Below are 19,634 nucleotides of genomic sequence, written 5' to 3' on the forward strand. Positions count from 1 at the left end.
CTTTGTCTATCGAACCATGGACTCCACAGAGTCCCCATTTCCCCGCTGTTTTTGGCATCTAATGAACTTCTTTATGGCTGCATCATTCGCATAGTTAATGCGCCGTTATGCCCACGAGAAATTTGGCAAAAATGCAATACTACAAGTATAACACTAGTAACAATACGATTTCCAAGCAGTTCCCCAAACTTTAAATACTATATTCAACATAATACAGCCACCATAATAGTCGAATGCCTGCCATAGATTATTGATAACGGCAAACACCTTCGCTACGCCCATTAAGTTTTACTGCTTTTGGGTTTTCAATTTTCCGTAGCTCTCGCGGAAAAGCCACGTGGACCAGAATGCCATTTAACGCTGCATAGGAAATCAAACGCGTAAAGCGAAAGGTCAAAGACAAAATGGCGGGGTTATGGGGTTATGGGTTTATGGATGGGTTTTTGGTAGTGCTGGCAGTGGTGGGTGGATGGGTGGGCATGGTTATCACCTTGTGATATATGCCAAAAATGAAGTTTCTCCCTGTGTGTCTGTAGCATCTTTGTGTGCCAGCCATCCCATCCTCTGGAAAATCCGGCTATCCGGTGGACCAGTAACCCTTCATCGAACTGGAAGAGAGATGGACGGAGGAGGGGGCAGGGGGAGGCACTGGGGAAAGGGAAAAGGGTGGCCCAAAAAACCAGCAGTGTTGATTTAGGGTTGCAAACAGAAATTATGATAATGCCTGTGAAAACAACGGGCACGCGGAGATATGGAAACGAGTAGAGAGTCGCCGAAAGCGAAGGAAAATATATTAAATGTTATTGAGAGGAACTAATTTTCATTAAAAGGATTAAAAAGCATTTGGCGAATAGAGTAAGGAGTCTGCCCAAAAAGGGTGTGGAGATGGTCGCTTGTTTTTGAGAACTGGCAACCGCGACGTTGTCGCTGCTGCCACCGAATTAACATAAAAATCGTAAAAATATTACACTATGAGATGGCAGCACACCAGCAGCCAGGAACCATCAGCATTATCATTTTCGCACAGAGGCGCCGAGAAGGGATTATAATTAATATAAAAATATATACATTTCAAGCAAAAATATACTAATTTTTTAAATCAAATATAACTCAAGTCTTTCCGTAATTATTATGATTATTTTAGAAACATTTATTTATTTATATAAAGTTAAAGTTAGAAATATACTTTGGCTTTGAGTATATGTGCTGTTTAGTACCCTTTTCTTCTTCGGCGAGCCTCTGGTCATTATCATTACGATGATGACGAACGCATGATGCTCATTAGAGAGGGGGGCTCTGCAAAAAAGGGGCAACGACTTGAGTTTGGGTAAAAGTCAGTGGCGGCGACTGGCAGGGGGTGGGGCTTCCATTGATGGCAATGCGCGACAATCAACACGAGGCGGTGCTGATACCGCACAGCAGTGGGTGGCTTGGGTGGTTTGGGTGGTTTGGGTGGCTGGGTGGTTTGGGTGGACTTTTGAGTGGTTCGAGTGCAGAGTTACTTGGATTTCGGGTTTGGTTTGGTTTTGGTTCGGTTCAGTTCGGTTGGGCTGGAGGATTAGTAATGGCCATGGCCAAGGACTGTGTGGGCCAAAGGTGGGCAGAGGAACAGCATCGTTTTGATGATACCAAATGCTGATGACGATACCGTGCCCCACGAAAACCCCAAGAACCATCATCCGCCAACCCGCCAACCCATCAGCTTTCTCGTTTCTCAGGCCAATGCAAATAGCATTCGCTTTTGGGTGTGGGACGTTGTTTGCTTTTTTGTGGGCGTCGCTGCTGCCACTTAGTAACTCACCCGCAGTTTATTATTTTCAAAATATTTAAATTTTTTGGTAATAAGCGAAAAATGGTTTTAATATAACCGAATGGGCGTACCGAAGCGGACGTGCCTGATGAGGATGACGATGACGATGACGATGTTCATGATGCTATGCTGCTGCTTATGTTTCGTAGGTAATCCACCTGGTGGGGCGTTTTGGGCACAGGATAACTTTTAAGGACATTACGGGGATGATTGGTTTACTTGGCACAAACGGATTAGCCTGCGAATAAAGTCAGCTGCAGTATAAGAAACTAAGAAACTCATTCCCAATAACTCTCCATTTGTATTGAAAATACTTATATACTTATAAGAAAAAGATTTATTTATTTTCAGACATATGTACATTCTCCAAGTTTTATTCATCTCCAAAAGTGATTATTATATCCATGATCATTTGATACGACCTACATGATCGATTCGTTGTGCAATCAGTCAAGTTTTGCTATCAACATCGGAACGAATTTAACAAATGATGTCAACTCTGACGGAATTAAGATAATGGATCACTGATGTGACTGGGATATACATATACATATATATGATATATATTTTGGGTAATTCTGTTATGACTGGCACGTTAGGCGGTTTTTTTTTTTCGGGATTATTGATCCTTGGGGGACGACTCCACGTTCCTGCCCCAATAATTGTACTGCTGCTGATTTCTCTTCTGTTGCTGCTGCTGCTGATGTTGCTGCTGCTGATGTTGCTGCTGCTGATGTTGCTTTTGGTTTCGTTGCTGTTGCTGTTCTTGTTGCTGTTGCACGTGCATCATTTGCAGATGTTGCTGGCGATTGCGTGTGTTATCATTGCGTGCCCCACCCGGTTGCATGCCTACGTGTATGGTCTTGGCATTGCGCTTATACGTCCGGACCGTTTCCTCCCAATCGCGACCCATCACCTCACGTGATATCTCATCCGGACTGCGCATAAACTGTTTGCGCAACGATGTCGGCTCGGTTTGGCGGAAATTCGGTCGATAGGCGTTAGGATCACGTGGATTTAACCATTTCGTATCGATATAGCTCTGATCCCGCCACATATTATCCTCACGATTGATGCGCCGCTCGAATGCACTCGTATTCACGCCACGCGAATAGGCGCCAGCATCACTCATCACCGTCGATGTGGCACTGGCTCGCGGTACGCCAGCCCTGGGCGTATTCGAATTTGTTTTCCAATTTGAATTCGAATTTGAATTTGAATTCGAATCGCTGTTGCCATCACCCCGACCCCAGGAATCTGAGGCCATGGTCCTTCGAAGAGCAATCCATCCGCCGCCCAAAAGCCGTCCACTCAGGCGGGGTCGCACCATGTGGCACAGTGGATAGGAACGCTGCATGATGATGCTGCAACCAAAAAAAAAAAATAAATAAATAAATAAAAAGGATGTTACTATACGGTTTTCCTTTTGAAAAACTACACGCTTTTTGTTATCTAGAAAAAAAATTAATACTATCCGGTTTTCTTTTTGAAAAACTACACGCTTTTATTATCGAGAAATAAAGTTACTATTCGCTTTTTTTTTTTGAAAAACTACACGCTTTTATTTTATAGAAATAAAGTTACTATTCGCTTTTATTTTATAGAAAGAAAGTTACTATTCGGTTTTCTTTTTGAAAAACTACGCGCTTTTATTATCTAGAAAAAAAGTTACTATTCGGTTTTCTTTTTACACGCTCTTAATGTCTAGAAAAAAATATCAGTTTCCACTACACGAAAGATTTTCATACACATTCGAAAGATTTCCAAAATATCACAAAAATCGTCGTACCTTATAGATATACACAAATAATTCGGTTTACAAAATCTTATGCACCATATGTTTGTAAAATTTGGAATTTTAGCTTAGTTTTTTTTTACGATAGGATTTAGGTCTGGTCTTGCCGGTGGAAATTTCTAAGGTTGAATGAGAAAAACCCAGAGTCGCTACCAAATGCCTTGACAGGCCGAGTAACACGAAAGTCAAGGATAGCTTAATCTAAGCAATGTAGCATGCTTACTACGATTATGTGTTCATTTCATTTCACAACACATATATTTATTTCGCATACTTTAAGCACTGACTTGTTCTCGAATTCCCTTTATTTCGCACAACAAAGCAATATGCACATTTCGCCATGCATGTGGCTATAATTATAGGGAGCAAGTCTTGAAGCAATTGCAATTTTGTGGCAGTACATCCGCCCGTGGAAAATCCACTACTGGCGACCATTAACTGCCTGAGTTGGTACTTTCGAGCCACCCTCCTCCATTTTCTTGTTTTCGACTTAAACGTTGACACTTGAACTCTTTTTGATTTCGCATATGTGCGTGGTCGCTGGAACAATGGCACAATTATGTTAAATATCGACAAGTGGCCATCCAACTGCTGCTTTTGTTGTTTTGTTCTGGGGAAATATTAAACACTCGTGGGCGGCCACCAACAATCGAAATTCAAATTAAATATGGCAAAATGTTAAGAAGGGATAAGAAATGTTAAAAAAAAGGGGTTAAGCACCTTGCCAGAGTGCAAAAGTTGCAGTTAAAGAAGGAAACATTCGCGCATTCAAAACCAGTTTTTCTTGATATTCAAGATTTCAAAAGTATTTCCTTTTTAGTAAGTATTATATCTTTCTTCCTTTAAGAGCTACCAAACTTTGCCGCATTCAACGAACCCTTTCAGTTACTTCCATTGATCTCAGAAGAGAGCATTTTCCCGTTGGATATAACTTAATTATGCAATCTAAATGCATTGAATCACTTCAGCCAAATGACAATAATCATAATGACAGCGGTTGTGGGTGGCTGATGGCTGATGAAAATTGTTATCCACCAAAAATGTTAACTCATTTGTTGTCCTTTTTCGCAGTTGGCTCGCTGACAGCCAAGGAAACCACACAGAAGGGCAGGTGAAAATGGTTGGGGGGGGGGTGCTTTTCCTCGCAATTTTCCCATCATCGTTTTCTTTAGCGAAAAGAAGAGGGAACGACAAATCTTCGCAATTTATTTACGTGCCATTTCGTAGCGAACATTTTCGTTAGATTTTCCTCATTCGCCTGGCGGAATTCCAAGACAACTTCAGTCAGGAGGTCCAGGTTACCCCATGCCCCCATTCCAAATTTTTCAGGGCGACCCCTCCCCCCCCCCCCTTGCCACTCTCGGGGTTTTTCCCCGCCACTGCCATCTACCAGCTAGCATCTAGCAGCCAGCATCTTCTTTGGTTTTTTGGCGACGACAAAAGTCATGACGCGCTGATGACGTTGCCAGTGGAAGGATTTAATGGCACATTAAGAATTTTATTACCGCCCAGCAACAACAACAACAACAACAACGTGATAAGGTGCTTGGGCAGGGGGGTGGGGTGGTGAAGCTGTTGTAGAAGGGGTAAGAAAGGTGCTGTAGAAATGGGGCTATAGAAAGCACCCATCGCCTACCTTGGCAGAAAAATTTTTCGCCTGCGTACACACAAAATTTTTGACAAGCATTTGCCATGAAAATCTTTCGGTGTCAACAGAAAACGTTCATTTCGTTTTGGTTCATTTTCATTTGGTTTTTTCCTTTTTTTTTTTGTCGCTACTTTATTTTTGCGTTGATTTTTGGTACGCGTCAGCGAAAGGGTGTGGCTGTTTAGGGCGTACACAGGATCCTCGTGGAGCTTCATCTTCACTTCCTTAGACGGGAGTTTTCGACGTCTCGTTGGCTAAGACGATTGTCATTATTACAAGTTTTGCATAAATGAATGAATGACATTTATGTATTTCATTTAGCCAAAGCCAAGGACTCGACTTCAGCAGCTGAATGGTGGCTACAAAGAATGGATAAGAGAGCCTTGATGGGGCGGGGAGATGGTAAGCCAAGGAATGTCAGAGATGCGTTCAAAAGATGCTTAAGAATTCGCGTTTATTTGTAGGCTAACATAAAAATTGTAGACATATGTACATACATATTTTAAAAATAAACATGAATCAGCAACCATTTATATTTGAACAAAGTACACTTAAGATTCTGCTATTGGTTAATATATTTAGTATATATTTTTAATGCCAGTTTATTGTTAAAAGTGTTATCACCATTCAGGCATCACTGGTTGATAAAGGCGGTGGCAAGGTCGTGAAAAGAGGCAAGTAAGGTGGTAATAAGATGTTGGAGGCCATTTGGTTGCCTGAAATGATGCGCGAGTTTTTCAAATCTTTATGTCCTTTGTTTGATCAACTTTTGCGAGCGCTGCTCCTTCAAGAATTTTTGGACAAATGAGTGGAATGGGTTGCATTTAGGATGAGGTCAGGTGAATGCCATCGTTGTGCCATTTACCCATTATGTGTCAGCGAAAATTTCAATCCAACCACAATTTCATCATGACATTTGTGCATAATTGAATTAATTCCAAAATGAAATTCAGACATTTTCATTTTCGTTTTCGGTGCCTTGGCAATGGAGTGGCTAAAGAGCTTAAAAAGGATTGCGGATAAACATAAAGATTCCTAATTGCTGAATGCTTACAATTGAAGGCAAAAGAAAGGTAAAGAAATTTACCTACAAGTATATATTTTGATGAAGACAAAGAAATCTAGTTATATTTCGACAAAATCTGAACGAAAAAGATCTATGGAAATGAATGAGCTGAAGCTGAAGCAGCCAACCAATTAAAAAAGTATGTGACCCAAAAGAGCAGCTGTTGGATATGCGAAATAATCCCCAAACCAGCCAATTAACGTCGATCCGTAGAACATCTGGAATGGAATGTTGCGGATAATGGAAGTTCTTGTTTTCCGCCCTGTTATTTATATGCAATTTGGGCATATTCTTTCGCTTTTTTTCCTTCAATTTTTGTTTGTGCAACCCTTTTGTGGCCCAACCTCAACCCTGTACGCCTAATTTGAATGCATTTAAAAATGTTAAAATATGAGAATTACCAAGGCAAACGAAAAATAAAAAAAATTCAAAAAAAAAAAAGGAAGGAGGCTGAATTTATCTACAGAGACACGCACTTTGAACGTTAACTTGAGCGCGGGAGCTGCTGGCCATTCGGTTTTGGGCAGGCCTCGGTACACAAAAGATTTGTACGTGTTCCCACTTGATGAGGCCAACACCCCCACCACCCCCCTAAAGCCCGTCTTTGTCAACCCCACGCCCATGACAAATACTACGCGAAAAAATGCCTCGGAAAAAAAGCGAAGGAAAAAGAGTTAGGCGAGGATAAGGACTATGGTAAATGGAAGTGGAAATGGAAATGGAAATGGAAGGGGGCTATACACTACACAAATATCTATAAAATTTACAATTAATTAGAAGAAATATTGCAAACTAATTTCGGATTATACATATACAGATAAAGATATTTATACTGCATTTAGGTTATACATATACAGATAAAGATATTTATACTGCATATTGGGTGACACAAACATGCTACAAATGCACACATATTCAGATGTATTTTTTCCGGTGCAAGCATAGGCATTATTATAAAAAAAAGAAGTGGAGTAACAGCAAGGGGGTGGCGCATTACAAGGTCCTTCACTACCAACCCCAACCCCAATCGCAATCCCCACACCCCAGCCCCCTTGCCAGTGGCTCACGTTACGCCGAAAAAGAGATAATTTTATTTCATTAATCCTTTTTTGGGACAAATTCTCTGTCGTTCTATGTTTTTTTTCTTTTTTTTTTTTGCTGCCCGTCTCGCGTTTTGTTTGTTGCCCTCTTCTTTTGCCGGATTCAGCTTCTGTTTTTTCGTGTACTCCTCGGCTTGGATATTCTGGGGCGTGGCTCGAACGTAATATTAGCTTAAAATTGTGTAAATAAAAATTACATTCGTAAGAAGGTTCCCGTAGCACTGGCAGCAGCTGCTTAAGTCCCCATTCCCATTTCCATTTTTTTTTTTTGTTTCCATCCCATTTCGGGATGGGGATCACATGAATCAGTGACCACAAGTTCTGGGCTCCATTCACTGGGCTCGGTTTTTTTGGATGTCGTCACTATATATTCATTTTCGTGTACAGTCAAGCTCTATTTGTATCTCTGTAAATCTCTTCTATGATATATGGTACTTTCTAGGACATATACTGTAATATATGTATAACATCTTAAAGTTAGAGAAGTTGAAAGTCGTACCTCATACCCCAAGTCGTGATCAATATTAACACCTTGGCGAGTCATTTGTCTGGCAATTTACAACACTTTTTCGGCCAATATAATTCGCGCTTAATGGCCTTACGGCAGACACTTTGGCAATGGCCGGTAAGAGTGGTAAACTGGCTAACTGGCGAACTGGCAAACTGGTAAACTGGCAAACCCTTTGGCACGCATAATTCAAACGGCGCAAAGTTCAGAACACACACCCCGCCCCTCATTTGCAAATTAATGTTACATTTTATTTGAAGTAGAAAATATATAAATATTTTCGCAGCGCTACAAATAAATTTGCCAGGCGGCGCAGGAGTGCGCGAGCCGTTTCGCTTCTTCATTTCGCATTTTCATAAAAATTATAAACAGTCCAGGATGTCCCAGGGTGTCCCAGGGTGTCCTTGCCGCCAGCTACGACTCGTGGTCCTGGTCCTGGTCCTGGTTGGGTATATAACTCCGCTCATTAGTTGCCCTACACGCAATTAAGCACAAATGGCTTTCGAGGCGGGCACACGTAGTCCTGAGTCCTGAGTCCTCCGTCCTGAGTCCTTTGCCATCCTTTGCTCTGCTTTTTGGCAGGAGCTGAAGCTCTCTGCCTATGGATGTGGATGTGCTGCTCCATCGCTATGACAACTCGGTTTTAGCCAAGCACCCAGGATCCTGCTCCTGCTCCTGCTGCTGCTTCTCCCACTCGCTCAACTATAAATCCTTGGGCAAAAGTTATTCGCAGCGGAAACATTGTCATTGCCAGCGCCGTGGAAACTTTGACTTTTCATATTTCTTGGGCAAATCCAAAGCCGACTGACTGTACCTGTGTACCTATGTATGTACAATGCAAATCGATTGATCAGTGTTAAAAAAGTATATATTTCAATAATAAATATAAAAAATATATTTAAATAATAAATATAAAAAATATATTTAAATAATAAATATAAAAAATATATTTCAATAATAAATATAACAAATATATTTAAATAATAAATATGAAAAATATATTTAAATAATAAATATAAAAAATATATTTAAATAATAAATATACAAAATATATTTAAATAAATAAACTATTTGAAAGACCTTATGTCTCAAAGGTCTTTTGTGAATAAGGAACTCTGCGTATACTATGAAGTGATCATGAAGTGTTTATTTTCTTTTTGACACCATCTTAGTAATTTGACAGGCCAAACGATTTCTGTTGCGTATTACTTTCATAATTATAATTACCATATTACTTCGCATATTTTTCCACACGTTGGCAACCCTGTTTTCCTCCTGTCGAGGTCACCATTCGACATTCGCGGCTTTTTTCGCTGCTGAAGCCGAGCCGCATTAAAATTTGTCGTTCGTAACTTTGGTGGACGGGCGCATCCGTTGTTTCGTCTGGGACTATCCTTCCCCCATATCCTTCCCCCCATATCCTTGTTCCCATATCCTTGCCCCATAGCCTTCCCCTATATCCTGCCACCCAAAAAGCAACCGCCCGCCAATTTTCGTTGTAACATTCGGGGCAAAGCCAACAAATTTATTACACGTAAAATTTCACCTGCGCAAGACATTGCTTTGCCCATTTTAACGGTTAAATAAACTTTTGGCGCCCATTCCCCCTCTGAGTTTTATTATATTTTATTTTTTTGTTTCTTCTTCTCTTATTGTATTTCTGACATAAATATACATAAGCGAAGCGAAGTGTAGAGGAGAGGAGAAGCGAGGGGCAGACAGGCACACACAAAGGATTCATAAATTTCATAATTGTGAAATGTGCATTTTAATGTGCTCGCAAATGAGTTGAAGACAAATTTTTGAATTATTTGCAAAATTTTGTTGATTTATTGAAATTGCCCTGGTATGCCAGCAGCTCCTGGAATTATCATTATCCTGGCTGCACTGCTTGTTTGAGTAACCAACTGCTTGTTGATCGCTGGAAAAGTGGAAAACTGTGCGACTGCAACTTAATAACCATTTTCAAACTGTTGCGCCGTAGTAGTCCACAAATGAAACTGTAGCTGAAATGGAATAAATTTCAGATTTGAAAATCCCTTTTTTTTGTGTTATTAACTACCTTTTCAAGGGGTATATGTTTTTTCTCAATTAACTCAAAAATTACACACAAAGTACGTGTGTAACAGGGTTTTAAATTGAACTTTGATTAATAATTTTATAGTGGCATAACATTATTGATATGTGCTTTTAAGGAATATTTAGTAATTAGGAAAAGGACATTCAAAGGTCTGTCAGTAATTTGCTTAGTCGGCTGGGGCGCAAATTCAGCCATGTGCATGATTCGTTTATGCCTTTGTCAGGTTCGTCAGTGAGCAGCAGCAGTGAAAGCGGATGGAGAAAGCTGCAGAAATGTGGAGAAATGTGGTAGCGGCAGTTTGCTGCACCTGTCTGACCAAGTGGCCACCACCCCACCCACTCGCACCACTCGCACCACTTGCACCACCCAATCCACCCACTCAGTCTATCCGTCGAGTCAGTTGTTTGATTTTACAATTGTAGTCCAATTACGATTTTGAGCGCATACCAACCGCACAGATTTCTGCCTTCAGCTATGTGTGTACCACCGCAGTTGAGCTCAAAAAAATAGTACAAATCTTACAAAATTCATACAAATGTTTAAGGAACTGAAATTAAATAGTGACCATCTTCAAATAAACAAATTAGAAAGCCTAAAGAAACTAAAGCAGAAATTATGGTAAGAGTTATTTTATATATAAAATGCAAACTTCTAGTGTGCGAATTGCATGTTGATAGTGTACTATTACTATGAGCATATGTGTTCCGTGCTGGCAACTGTCTGTCAGCGCTGCAACATCGTCCTTTTCGTCCTTGTTTCTCGTCCTCAGTCGGTCATGCTCCTTTCGAACGGTTTGCACGCGGTTTTCGGCCAGCTCACCACCTGGATTCTAGATGGGTTCGTCCTGGCCTGCTAGTCCTGCTAAATTACATTTTAGCAAGTTAATTGAAATGGAAATTAGTTGAAATTGTAAAACGAATTGAATTGTATGTGATTAGCTGCAGCATTTTCGAATTGGTTAAACAGCAGCAGCAACAGGAGGCTGACTTGCTTTCCACCTGAAGAGCTTTTTGGCCAAGACTGCCCTTAATATTCGAAGGCACAACTGTACCTGCAAAGGAAACTCGTCAAAATATTTAGACGATTTAATTTACTTATTTAAGCGGTGCAACAAATAACCAAATAGTATCTCAACACTATTTCCACTATTAAATTGGAGACCAAAATTAGCAAATATTAAAAGAACTGTATCCCTTTATAGAAAAACGGTGTGTTTAATCACAGAAGCTACTATCTATTTGCATTCTTGCCCCTTCACTTCGAAATACTAACTCACTCACATCCTGCTTCACAACGACCGCAGACAAACGTAGCAGCTCGCATATATTTAACCGTAAGTAAAATTAATACCCATTTTTGTTAACCAAAAAAAAAAAAAAAGAAACAGTGAGGAGTATGCTTTATGTGCGGGTTGCTTGCTGGATGGGTGAATGAGTGGGTGGGTGGTGTATGGTGTGTGGTGTGTGGTGTGTGTAAAATTATTATCCTTCACGCTTAATATGCACAAACGGAAGCCGTCATTTGTACGCCACGGAGAGATGACGATGACCAAAACCCAGGACCGCTGGCCATTTAGCATACGCAACTGGGTGTGAGTGTATCCTGGTGTCTTTTTTCCAACTTTTTTAGCCAGGCGTTTTTTATGTCATCGTCCAAGTCGACGTCTACTTATGTACCACATGCTTCGCTTTGCACTCGCAAAAATTAATTAGAACTATATATAAGTATAAGAATAATAACTATAAGAACCATAAGAATTTCAAGAGTAATCGGCCGATTTTGCAACGGGTTTGAATGGTGACGCAAACTACGGCTTTTAAAGCCGAATCTTTATTTATTTAATGTTTTGATTTTTGGTAATTTTGTTTCTTAGTTTAGTAATATTTATGATGCTACCAAATGCAAACTATTAAAAACAAAAAATGTACCAAAAATGTCGTTCTTTAATGTGGACACCAGAAAAATTGTCTTTGGATTAGGATAACTCAATAACTCAAAACTGTAATTCAAACATCCATAACTTAGTTTATTGATTCTAGATTTGTAAGTGTCATGTCCTAAAAGTTTTGCAATTAAATTATCTAACTAACTATACATTAAACTTTTAAATTAAATTTTTTTACAATTTTAATAATATTACCCCTATAAAAAATGAACAATAATTGCAGCTAGCACTTTAGTTTAGATATAATTTCTCAATGAACAGAGTTGCGCATTCAATGATTCAAGAATTTTAAGCCATGTTAGGGATTTTATAAATTTTGTTAATTAATTGTTCGTGCTAATTTTGCACAGTGCTTTCTCCTGCTTGCTACGTGAGTTGTCCGTTGTCCAAGGGAGAGCGTGTCCTTACAAAATTAGTGCTCTTTTACATTCATATGCACACATGCATCTATCCCAAATATATACGATTTTTTTCACAATTCTCGTACATTATTTCGGTTGTACATTTAGCATGGGCTAAAAAAAAAAAATTATTTAAAAAAATGGGAGGGAGCAGCGGACAACCGGACAACCGGACAGCAATCGCAACGCTGATATATAATATTATATATTTTTTTTGCAACTGTTTGTGCCACTTTGGCGGAAGTATCGCAGCGACATCAGCACGAATAAACCCCACACACACCGCCCCCCCCCCCCTTTTCTTTAGCCCCATGTGCCCCACCCGAAAGCACATTTTTTTTTCCAACAGGACACTCTCGAGCATTATGCGTTTTTTGTGTGTTTAGCAAAGCATAGAAAAGTGAGCGCATAAAAAATTGAAACCATTTTCTCATATTAAATGTGTGCCGACCGAAGAAGAGGCGGCGGGGGCGTGACAGGAGTAGTTAATAATGAGTATGGCGCCCCCCATCGGCCAGCGTTGGCATCTGGTCGCAAGCAGTGAAGAACTTGAGTGCAAGCAGTGCCCGAAACATATCCTAAAATAACCATCTTTATTCTAGTTTTATTAACACATTTAGGAATATTTTTTAAGGAAACTTATATTCCAAAAATTACCATGTTTTCTGTATAATGAGGTTGATGATCATTTCTAAAGCCACTTTATAAACTCATATATTGTATGTATATCTTCTAATGTTTATTTCCAACGAAGTGCTGATCTGTTCGCTTCATTCTTCTGCTACTCTGGCATGATTTTCTCCCATTTCCCCCACATTTTACGCTATCCTTCTTCGCTTGACAGTACGTGTCTCCTTGTCAGATATATATACATATAAACATATATATATTCACATATATAGCTAAGACACGGAGACGCGACTGCTGATTATTATTCCGCTGACCGTTTCGTATTTATTTGAAAGGCATTTGCCGGCAGCCACCAACACACATGCAGGCGCGCAGGACACACACATCTGTGTGTGTGGTTCCTCCTTTTTTTTTGTTGTATTTTTGTCCTGCAGGCGAGGAACAAAACGACATATTCGTCCTGCATAAATGATGTAATTACAGCGCAAGATTTTTGCTATGAGCAATTTTTATTTTAATTTCTTCCCCCCGGTTTTTTCATTCTCTCCATTACCCCACTCATTTATTTCCCTCCTTTCTTTTTTCTATTTCTTTATTTTTTTCTTCTTTTTTTGCCCTATATATGCATGTATGTATGTGTAGCCTCTGAAATGCAAGTACGTACATATGCCATACACCACTTGGTCACATGCAAGTCAACCAGCTTGTGAAATATTTCGCATGCTTTTATCTTAGTTTTTTAATTAAATGCACAAATTACTATCATATTTATATATTCATATTTATGCGTTTGAGTTCTGTTTGAGTTCGAATCCTTTGAAAGACAACGATTGGTGATACTATTTCGATACTATTTCTTAGATGCTCCCATAAAAACATTTGTATCTTTTAAGATACTTTAAAAATGATTGCTGCTCGTTCTGTAAGAATATTTTTAATTAACCCCATTTCATGGTTGACTTTCTACCATTTATTTTCACCATTTTACCAGTCAAAGTCTCGAATAAAATCAACAAACAAGTGCTTATTTCTGCCACCTTTTTTTTTGGTAAACCTTTCTTTTTTTTGGTTTTTTGAAATGGAACGCTGATATTTTATGGCCCCAAAACGAGACCCCAAAAATATGAACCCACCTGCCAAACAGACTCTAATGCATTTCTAACATGGGTTGAATGTGGGAGGGATTCGGGGTAGGGGGAGGGGCACAGTGGGCAAAAGAGGGGGCGGTTGCGATTTGTTGACACAGCCAACGCCGCAAAAACATTGGCGGGCGTGTTAAATGAAATGAAAAGCCAAACGCGCGACCGCGAAAATCAAACAACAATAAAAAATAAAGGGGAAAACCGCAGAAAGGTAGCTACAACAACAACACCAGCCAAACTGGACCAGGAAAATTGCGATGGCAGCGGAAAAACATTAAAAAAAAAACACAACAAGAACAACACACTCGCATATACACACAAACAAAAAACAAGCGGCAAAAAAATAGTAGCTAAACCCAATTTGTAATTTGTTTGGCAAATCGTGGGAATGACGGTAAAGGGACACCTGAAAAAAATGTGCACATATTTCCCAGTGATTGTAGAACGTATTTAATGTACCCATTTTAAGTAGCAAAGTTAATGCTTAAGAGGTATACAAGTTTTATTATTTCCGGAACCATAAATTTATATGATTTCCATACGAAATAAATATTTTTTTTCCAGTGCGCCAATATAGCAACAGCAACAAGAAAAGCCACAAAGCTAAAAACAGCTAACGGGTAAACGGTAAACCAGCGACCGCCTGAATCCTGAATCCCGAGTCCTCAATCCTTTTCCCCCTCCTCTCTCTCTCTGTGTGTGTGAGTGTGTATATCTGTGTGTTGTCGCGATGAGAAACGTGCCGATGCATAATCATTGAGGCCATTATCATTTATTTCACTCAAAGGTGTCGTTGCCGTTTCGCTTCCGTTTTGCGCCGTGTGCCACCTGCAAAAATCAAAAACACACGCACCGCCAACAGAAACCGCCAACAGAAACCAACGGAAGTAACAACAAAAAAGCCCAAAAGCTTAGCCATGGCCAGGAGATTTTTTGGCCCTAAACACGGTTGCACGGTCCGATTTGATGAATTTTTGGCCAAATACAATTGCACGGCAATTTTCCAGCATACACATGGATTTCATATAAGTTATAAACATGAAACGTGTCAGAAATGCAGTTAACATAATTATTTGCCAACTACTCTCTTTGGAATGTGGAAACTTAGAACCACAACCATCAATTCGCCAAAATGCTATCCTTCTTTTTCGTGCACAGTGTAGGCGATTTTGGCATATTTGTTTAGGTCAAAAGCATAAAAATCTAACAAACTATAGCGTAATGAAATCAAAATAAAGTATTCCATGAATAAGTCAACAGCAAAAGAGGTAGCATTATATGGTGCTGATCAAATATTATTGCATTATAAAAATGAATGTAACTCTTCAATGCGAAAAGAAAAAAACATAGATATCATGGCGAGAAACGTAGGGTTGACTGTCACAGTTCTGAGGCTCACACATTCGAGTAGAGTTTAGTTTTCTCCCACCCGGTGAACGATAAGCAACAAAAAAAAATTAAGAAATACAATTCTTTATTTATTTAACCCTTTTTTTCTTAACAAATAACAAATTCGCAAGCAACTCCAAGACTTACCTACCAAACTGATGGCCTTGAAGATGAACCACAACCAGAACCAGGTCAAGATTAACTATGTGCAGCAGTATGTGGGCAGGATGACGAGTCCTTTGGTCGAACCCATATTCCCAGTGCCGCAAATGTCATCGGCAACCCTACGCGTTCGTCGTGCTGTCGTCGAATCCTATCGCGGTACCCAGATTGCTCCCGATGATGCCATGCTGCCCATGCCGCCCCACAATAAGCCCCAAAATATGGTCGAAATTCTGCAGGACCTTCGATTGAGGCTAAAGGGTTTCAAGTTCTGGCAGCAAGTCATTCGTGTGCTGAAGAAACGGGTCTAGTCATGTACATATATCTGATGGATCTGTGTCGTAACACACCTGAACCCCCTTGTCTACTCTCAAAATCCCAATTAAACTAGTTCGCTTTGTGTTCAATGTTAGGAGATTGTACAAGCTATTTTAATCAACGTAAAATCAATCACACATGTATTTGTAGTCCCGGCGTCGTCTCGAAATTTGTACACGCCTAATAATTAACAAATGTTATTCAAAATTAATTTTACAAATAAATAAGTGCGTGGTATAATAGGTGCAAATAATACCAAAAATTATGATGATCCTTCGCTAACCACACAGCTAGCAATTTAAATGTATTAAGAGTGGAGTTGGGACATCTGGCCAGGCCCAAATCGCAGAAGGCCAACACTGCCAACTGGAACAACAACAATGCCAAAAAGCGCAAAAAAAACGCGCACAAAAAAAACAAAAAAAAAACGAATTAAATTCCAACATTAAAATAAGTTTTTAAAACTAAGCACCGTGGCTTATGTCACAGAGGGAGAGTAGCAGTGGCACAAAACAAAGCATGGCAGCAAAAAAGCCCAGCAGAACCGCAGGACAGACGGCATTTAGAATATAAATTTAGTTAAACAAATCTCGGACGAGGCGGCCTCCCTAAGGTACGAATGCAGCCAGAGTTGCCACCGACATGTATAAGTTTTCGCGCGAAGAACTAACAGCGCGGCGTACAAATTGTGGATCTCCTGCCATTTGCTATAGGAAATATTATTTTAAAAAGAATTCAACAAATTTCTTTGGTTTATAGTTAATTAGGCAATAATTTATTAATCAGCAAAATCGTCGTTTTTAACTAAAACAAATGCACATAATAAATAATACCCTTTAAAAGCATTTAAAACTGGCTATGCCGACTGTAGAGCATTCGACCCCAGACCCCCAAAGTGCATTTCATACGTTTTGGGGTTAGGGTTAACGCGGCACTGTGCCTGCGACCCCCTTAACCCCTCAACCCCTCAACCCCTTAACCCCTGCATCCTTCTGCACTTTCTTGTTTTGCTTCTTTATCTTTTTGCCATGTAGGCTTCTCTGGCTCGTATTTCCCACCTCTTCCCCTACCCCTACCCCTTTCCGCACCGCCGCCAACCGCTGACAAACGTCAAAATATAATTTTTGCGTGGATTTGCGTTGGCCCAACAACACAGCAACAACAGTAATAAATGTGAGGGGGGTTTGGGGAGTGGGGGCTATGAAACCTCCCACCGAAAAAGTACAAAAAAAAGAAAAGAGTGAAACAATTTTTGCAACTGCTGCCTGCTTCTTATCTCAGGCACGTTAATGTGGCCTATGTGGCTATGTGGGGAAAGGGTTGCCGGCATTGCATGTCCTACTGTGAGACATAATTTTTAATAATCTACAACACAGCCCGGCCACCAAAAGGGGTGGCGAAAGGCGGGGAGGGGGGGAGAGCCGACGCCCAAAAAATACGCGCATGCAAATGGCTTAATTTAATATATAATTATACCCTGACATCGCAGGCGGGCACCCACAGGAGATAGGGCTACATCGGTTAGGGTATGCATTTATATCATCAGGAATTTCAGAATATTTAATATCATTTTTATAGAGCATTTTTATAGATTTTTAAATAAACATCCATCCTCAATATATTTTAGTGCCTTCCACCGCGCTTCTTAAGTTTTTAATAGAGCTATGATGTCTAATCTTCTCTTTTCAGTATATTTTTAGCTTCTTCTTCCGCGATCTCAACTTCTCTCTTTAGTATATTTTTGGTGCCTTCCTCCGCGATTCTCAAGATTCTTATATAGCTATGGCATCCTAGCTTCTCTTTTCAGTATATTTTTAGTTTTTTTCTCCGGTATTTTCAGTATATGTGTAGTGCCTTCTTCTGCGATCTTCAGTGTATGTGTAGTGCCTTCTTCTGCGATCTTCAGTGTATGTGTAGTGCCTTCTTCTGCGATCTTCAGTGTATGTGTAGTGCCTTCCTCCGCGATTCTCAAATTTCCATGTGGCTAGCGCCCTTCTATGCGATTTTCAAACGTCTTAAGTGAGTTTCCAGTTTCCTTATACCTTCAACTAGGGCATTTATTCGTCTGCCATTATTAATTTCTGACGCCCACACTGGCGGGGATTTCCACGGCTTCGGTTGTACACCGTGTGCCTGTTCGTTTTTTATCTAACTCGTAAGGTTGGCCACACGGTGTTGAGACTAAGATGCCATATACTCGTGTGTAAGATTGTCTTGTCTAAGCTCCAGATTGATGCCGCCTTTGCCGCAAAACCCAATCCCAGTGCTGTAATTAAATTATCATGCCAACAGCATAACGCCGCCTTAACCCCATCATCCCATTGCATGTGTTTTGTTGGAATGTGGGCGGTGTTGTAATTCAAACAGGAGCCAACGGGTTAACATTAGCGCACTTTTATGGCCTCCGCTGGATAAGTATGTGTCCTTTAACCCCCCGCCAGTTGTGAGTCTCTTTTTCCTCTATGATTAGCTGCGAAATTTATGCCAGCCGCAAAGGCAATCTGCGCCAAAGAGTTAAAACAGCTAAATCTGCTTAGAAAACAGGTGATTTGCATGGCGAAATATTCTAGTTAAAGATTAACGTTCAGTTTTCTATATTGAAAGCAAGTATAGAGCTTAGATCAGACTGTGACTCAAATGAAAATCCGTAGAAAAAGAGAAGGAGAGTGCGGAAAATCGTTTGGTAGCTTTTCCATCTTGGACAGCAGCTGTTGACCAAATGTGGACTTAGGACGTGCTTTTAATTTTTAAAAACTGCTCTTAGAACGCGATAAAACACGTTAAAATGACAAATAGAGGACGGAAGAGGGTGAAGCACGGAAAAAAAATCAAGCGACGGAGAGTAAAAGATGTAAATTAGTGGAAGAGTCGGCGAAGGCGGGTTACATATGTACTTAACCAGTTACATGTGAGTATGTGATATATATTTTATTCATATAGAGCCACAAACACACACACACACTCGGCCAAATCCCAAGTTGGGAAATAAAAAATATGTTAAAAAAATTAAGAGGGCGGTAATGGGTGGTGGGTGGAACTGCCAGAGTGGACAGTGCATCTGGAAAAAAATGTGTAAAGCGTGCATTTACATAATGAAAGATGTAGCAGTGCAAATGTGTGTGTGTGTGTGTGTTTTTCCTCGAGTATATGTGAGGCAAAAGGATTAGCGATGGTCGTCATGTGCGTGGCACAACCAAAAAATAAAAAAAAATAAAGGCAAAAGTAAAAAAATTAAATTATAAAATATTGAAGCGAGTAAGAAATGCGCAAAAGGGACAGAAAAGCGAGAACACTGCTTGCTCACAAATGCACTGAAAAATACTTTTGTTATTGCATTTTTAAGATTTCATTTTGTGAAATTCTTAAGGTAACGAAAACAAACAACGTATGTTTTTAACATTTTAATATTTAAGTTTTTAAAGGTACTCAGACATTTTTCGCATACCATTTGTGTTTCATTGTAAAAAGAAATTAAACATTTTTGCAACGTGCAACCAAAATGAATGTCCTTTTAGATACAAATGCAATTTATAAGCGCCATCCCATGTGTGTGTGTGTGAGAGGTTCCGAAAAATGCTTTCACATGGCTTCCATCGCCCACTCAGCCCACTCTTCTTAAATATATATATATATATATTAT

General features: G+C 39.8%; 2 protein-coding genes across 2 annotated transcripts; one reads left to right on the forward strand and one right to left on the reverse strand.

Moving 5' to 3' along the window:
* Positions 1–2,129: 2,129 nt before the first annotated feature.
* On the reverse strand, positions 2,130–3,756 carry LOC120457004 (ras-interacting protein RIP3). The gene is made up of 2 exons (XM_039644157.2): positions 3,600–3,756; positions 2,130–3,174 (listed from the first exon to the last, which is right to left on the reverse strand). Exon 2 carries the CDS (start codon positions 3,165–3,167, stop codon positions 2,430–2,432), a length of 738 nt encoding a protein of 245 aa, XP_039500091.1. The 5' UTR covers positions 3,168–3,174; positions 3,600–3,756; the 3' UTR covers positions 2,130–2,429.
* Positions 3,757–15,526: 11,770 nt separating this feature from the next.
* Positions 15,527–16,256, forward strand: LOC120455930. The gene has a single exon (XM_039642456.2). It carries the CDS (start codon positions 15,673–15,675, stop codon positions 15,985–15,987), a length of 315 nt encoding a protein of 104 aa, XP_039498390.1. The 5' UTR covers positions 15,527–15,672; the 3' UTR covers positions 15,988–16,256.
* The last annotated feature ends 3,378 nt before the right edge of the window (positions 16,257–19,634 follow it).

The sequence above is a fragment of the Drosophila santomea genome, chromosome X, assembly GCF_016746245.2.
Source record: "Drosophila santomea strain STO CAGO 1482 chromosome X, Prin_Dsan_1.1, whole genome shotgun sequence".
Taxonomy (NCBI): Eukaryota; Metazoa; Arthropoda; class Insecta; order Diptera; family Drosophilidae; genus Drosophila; species Drosophila santomea.

Excerpts from the sequence above, each read along its gene's own strand:
- LOC120457004 (XM_039644157.2), bottom strand. The coding sequence starts at position 3,167 with ATGCAGCGTTCCTATCCACTGTGCCACATGGTGCGACCCCGCCTGAGT.
- LOC120455930 (XM_039642456.2), top strand. The coding sequence starts at position 15,673 with ATGGCCTTGAAGATGAACCACAACCAGAACCAGGTCAAGATTAACTAT.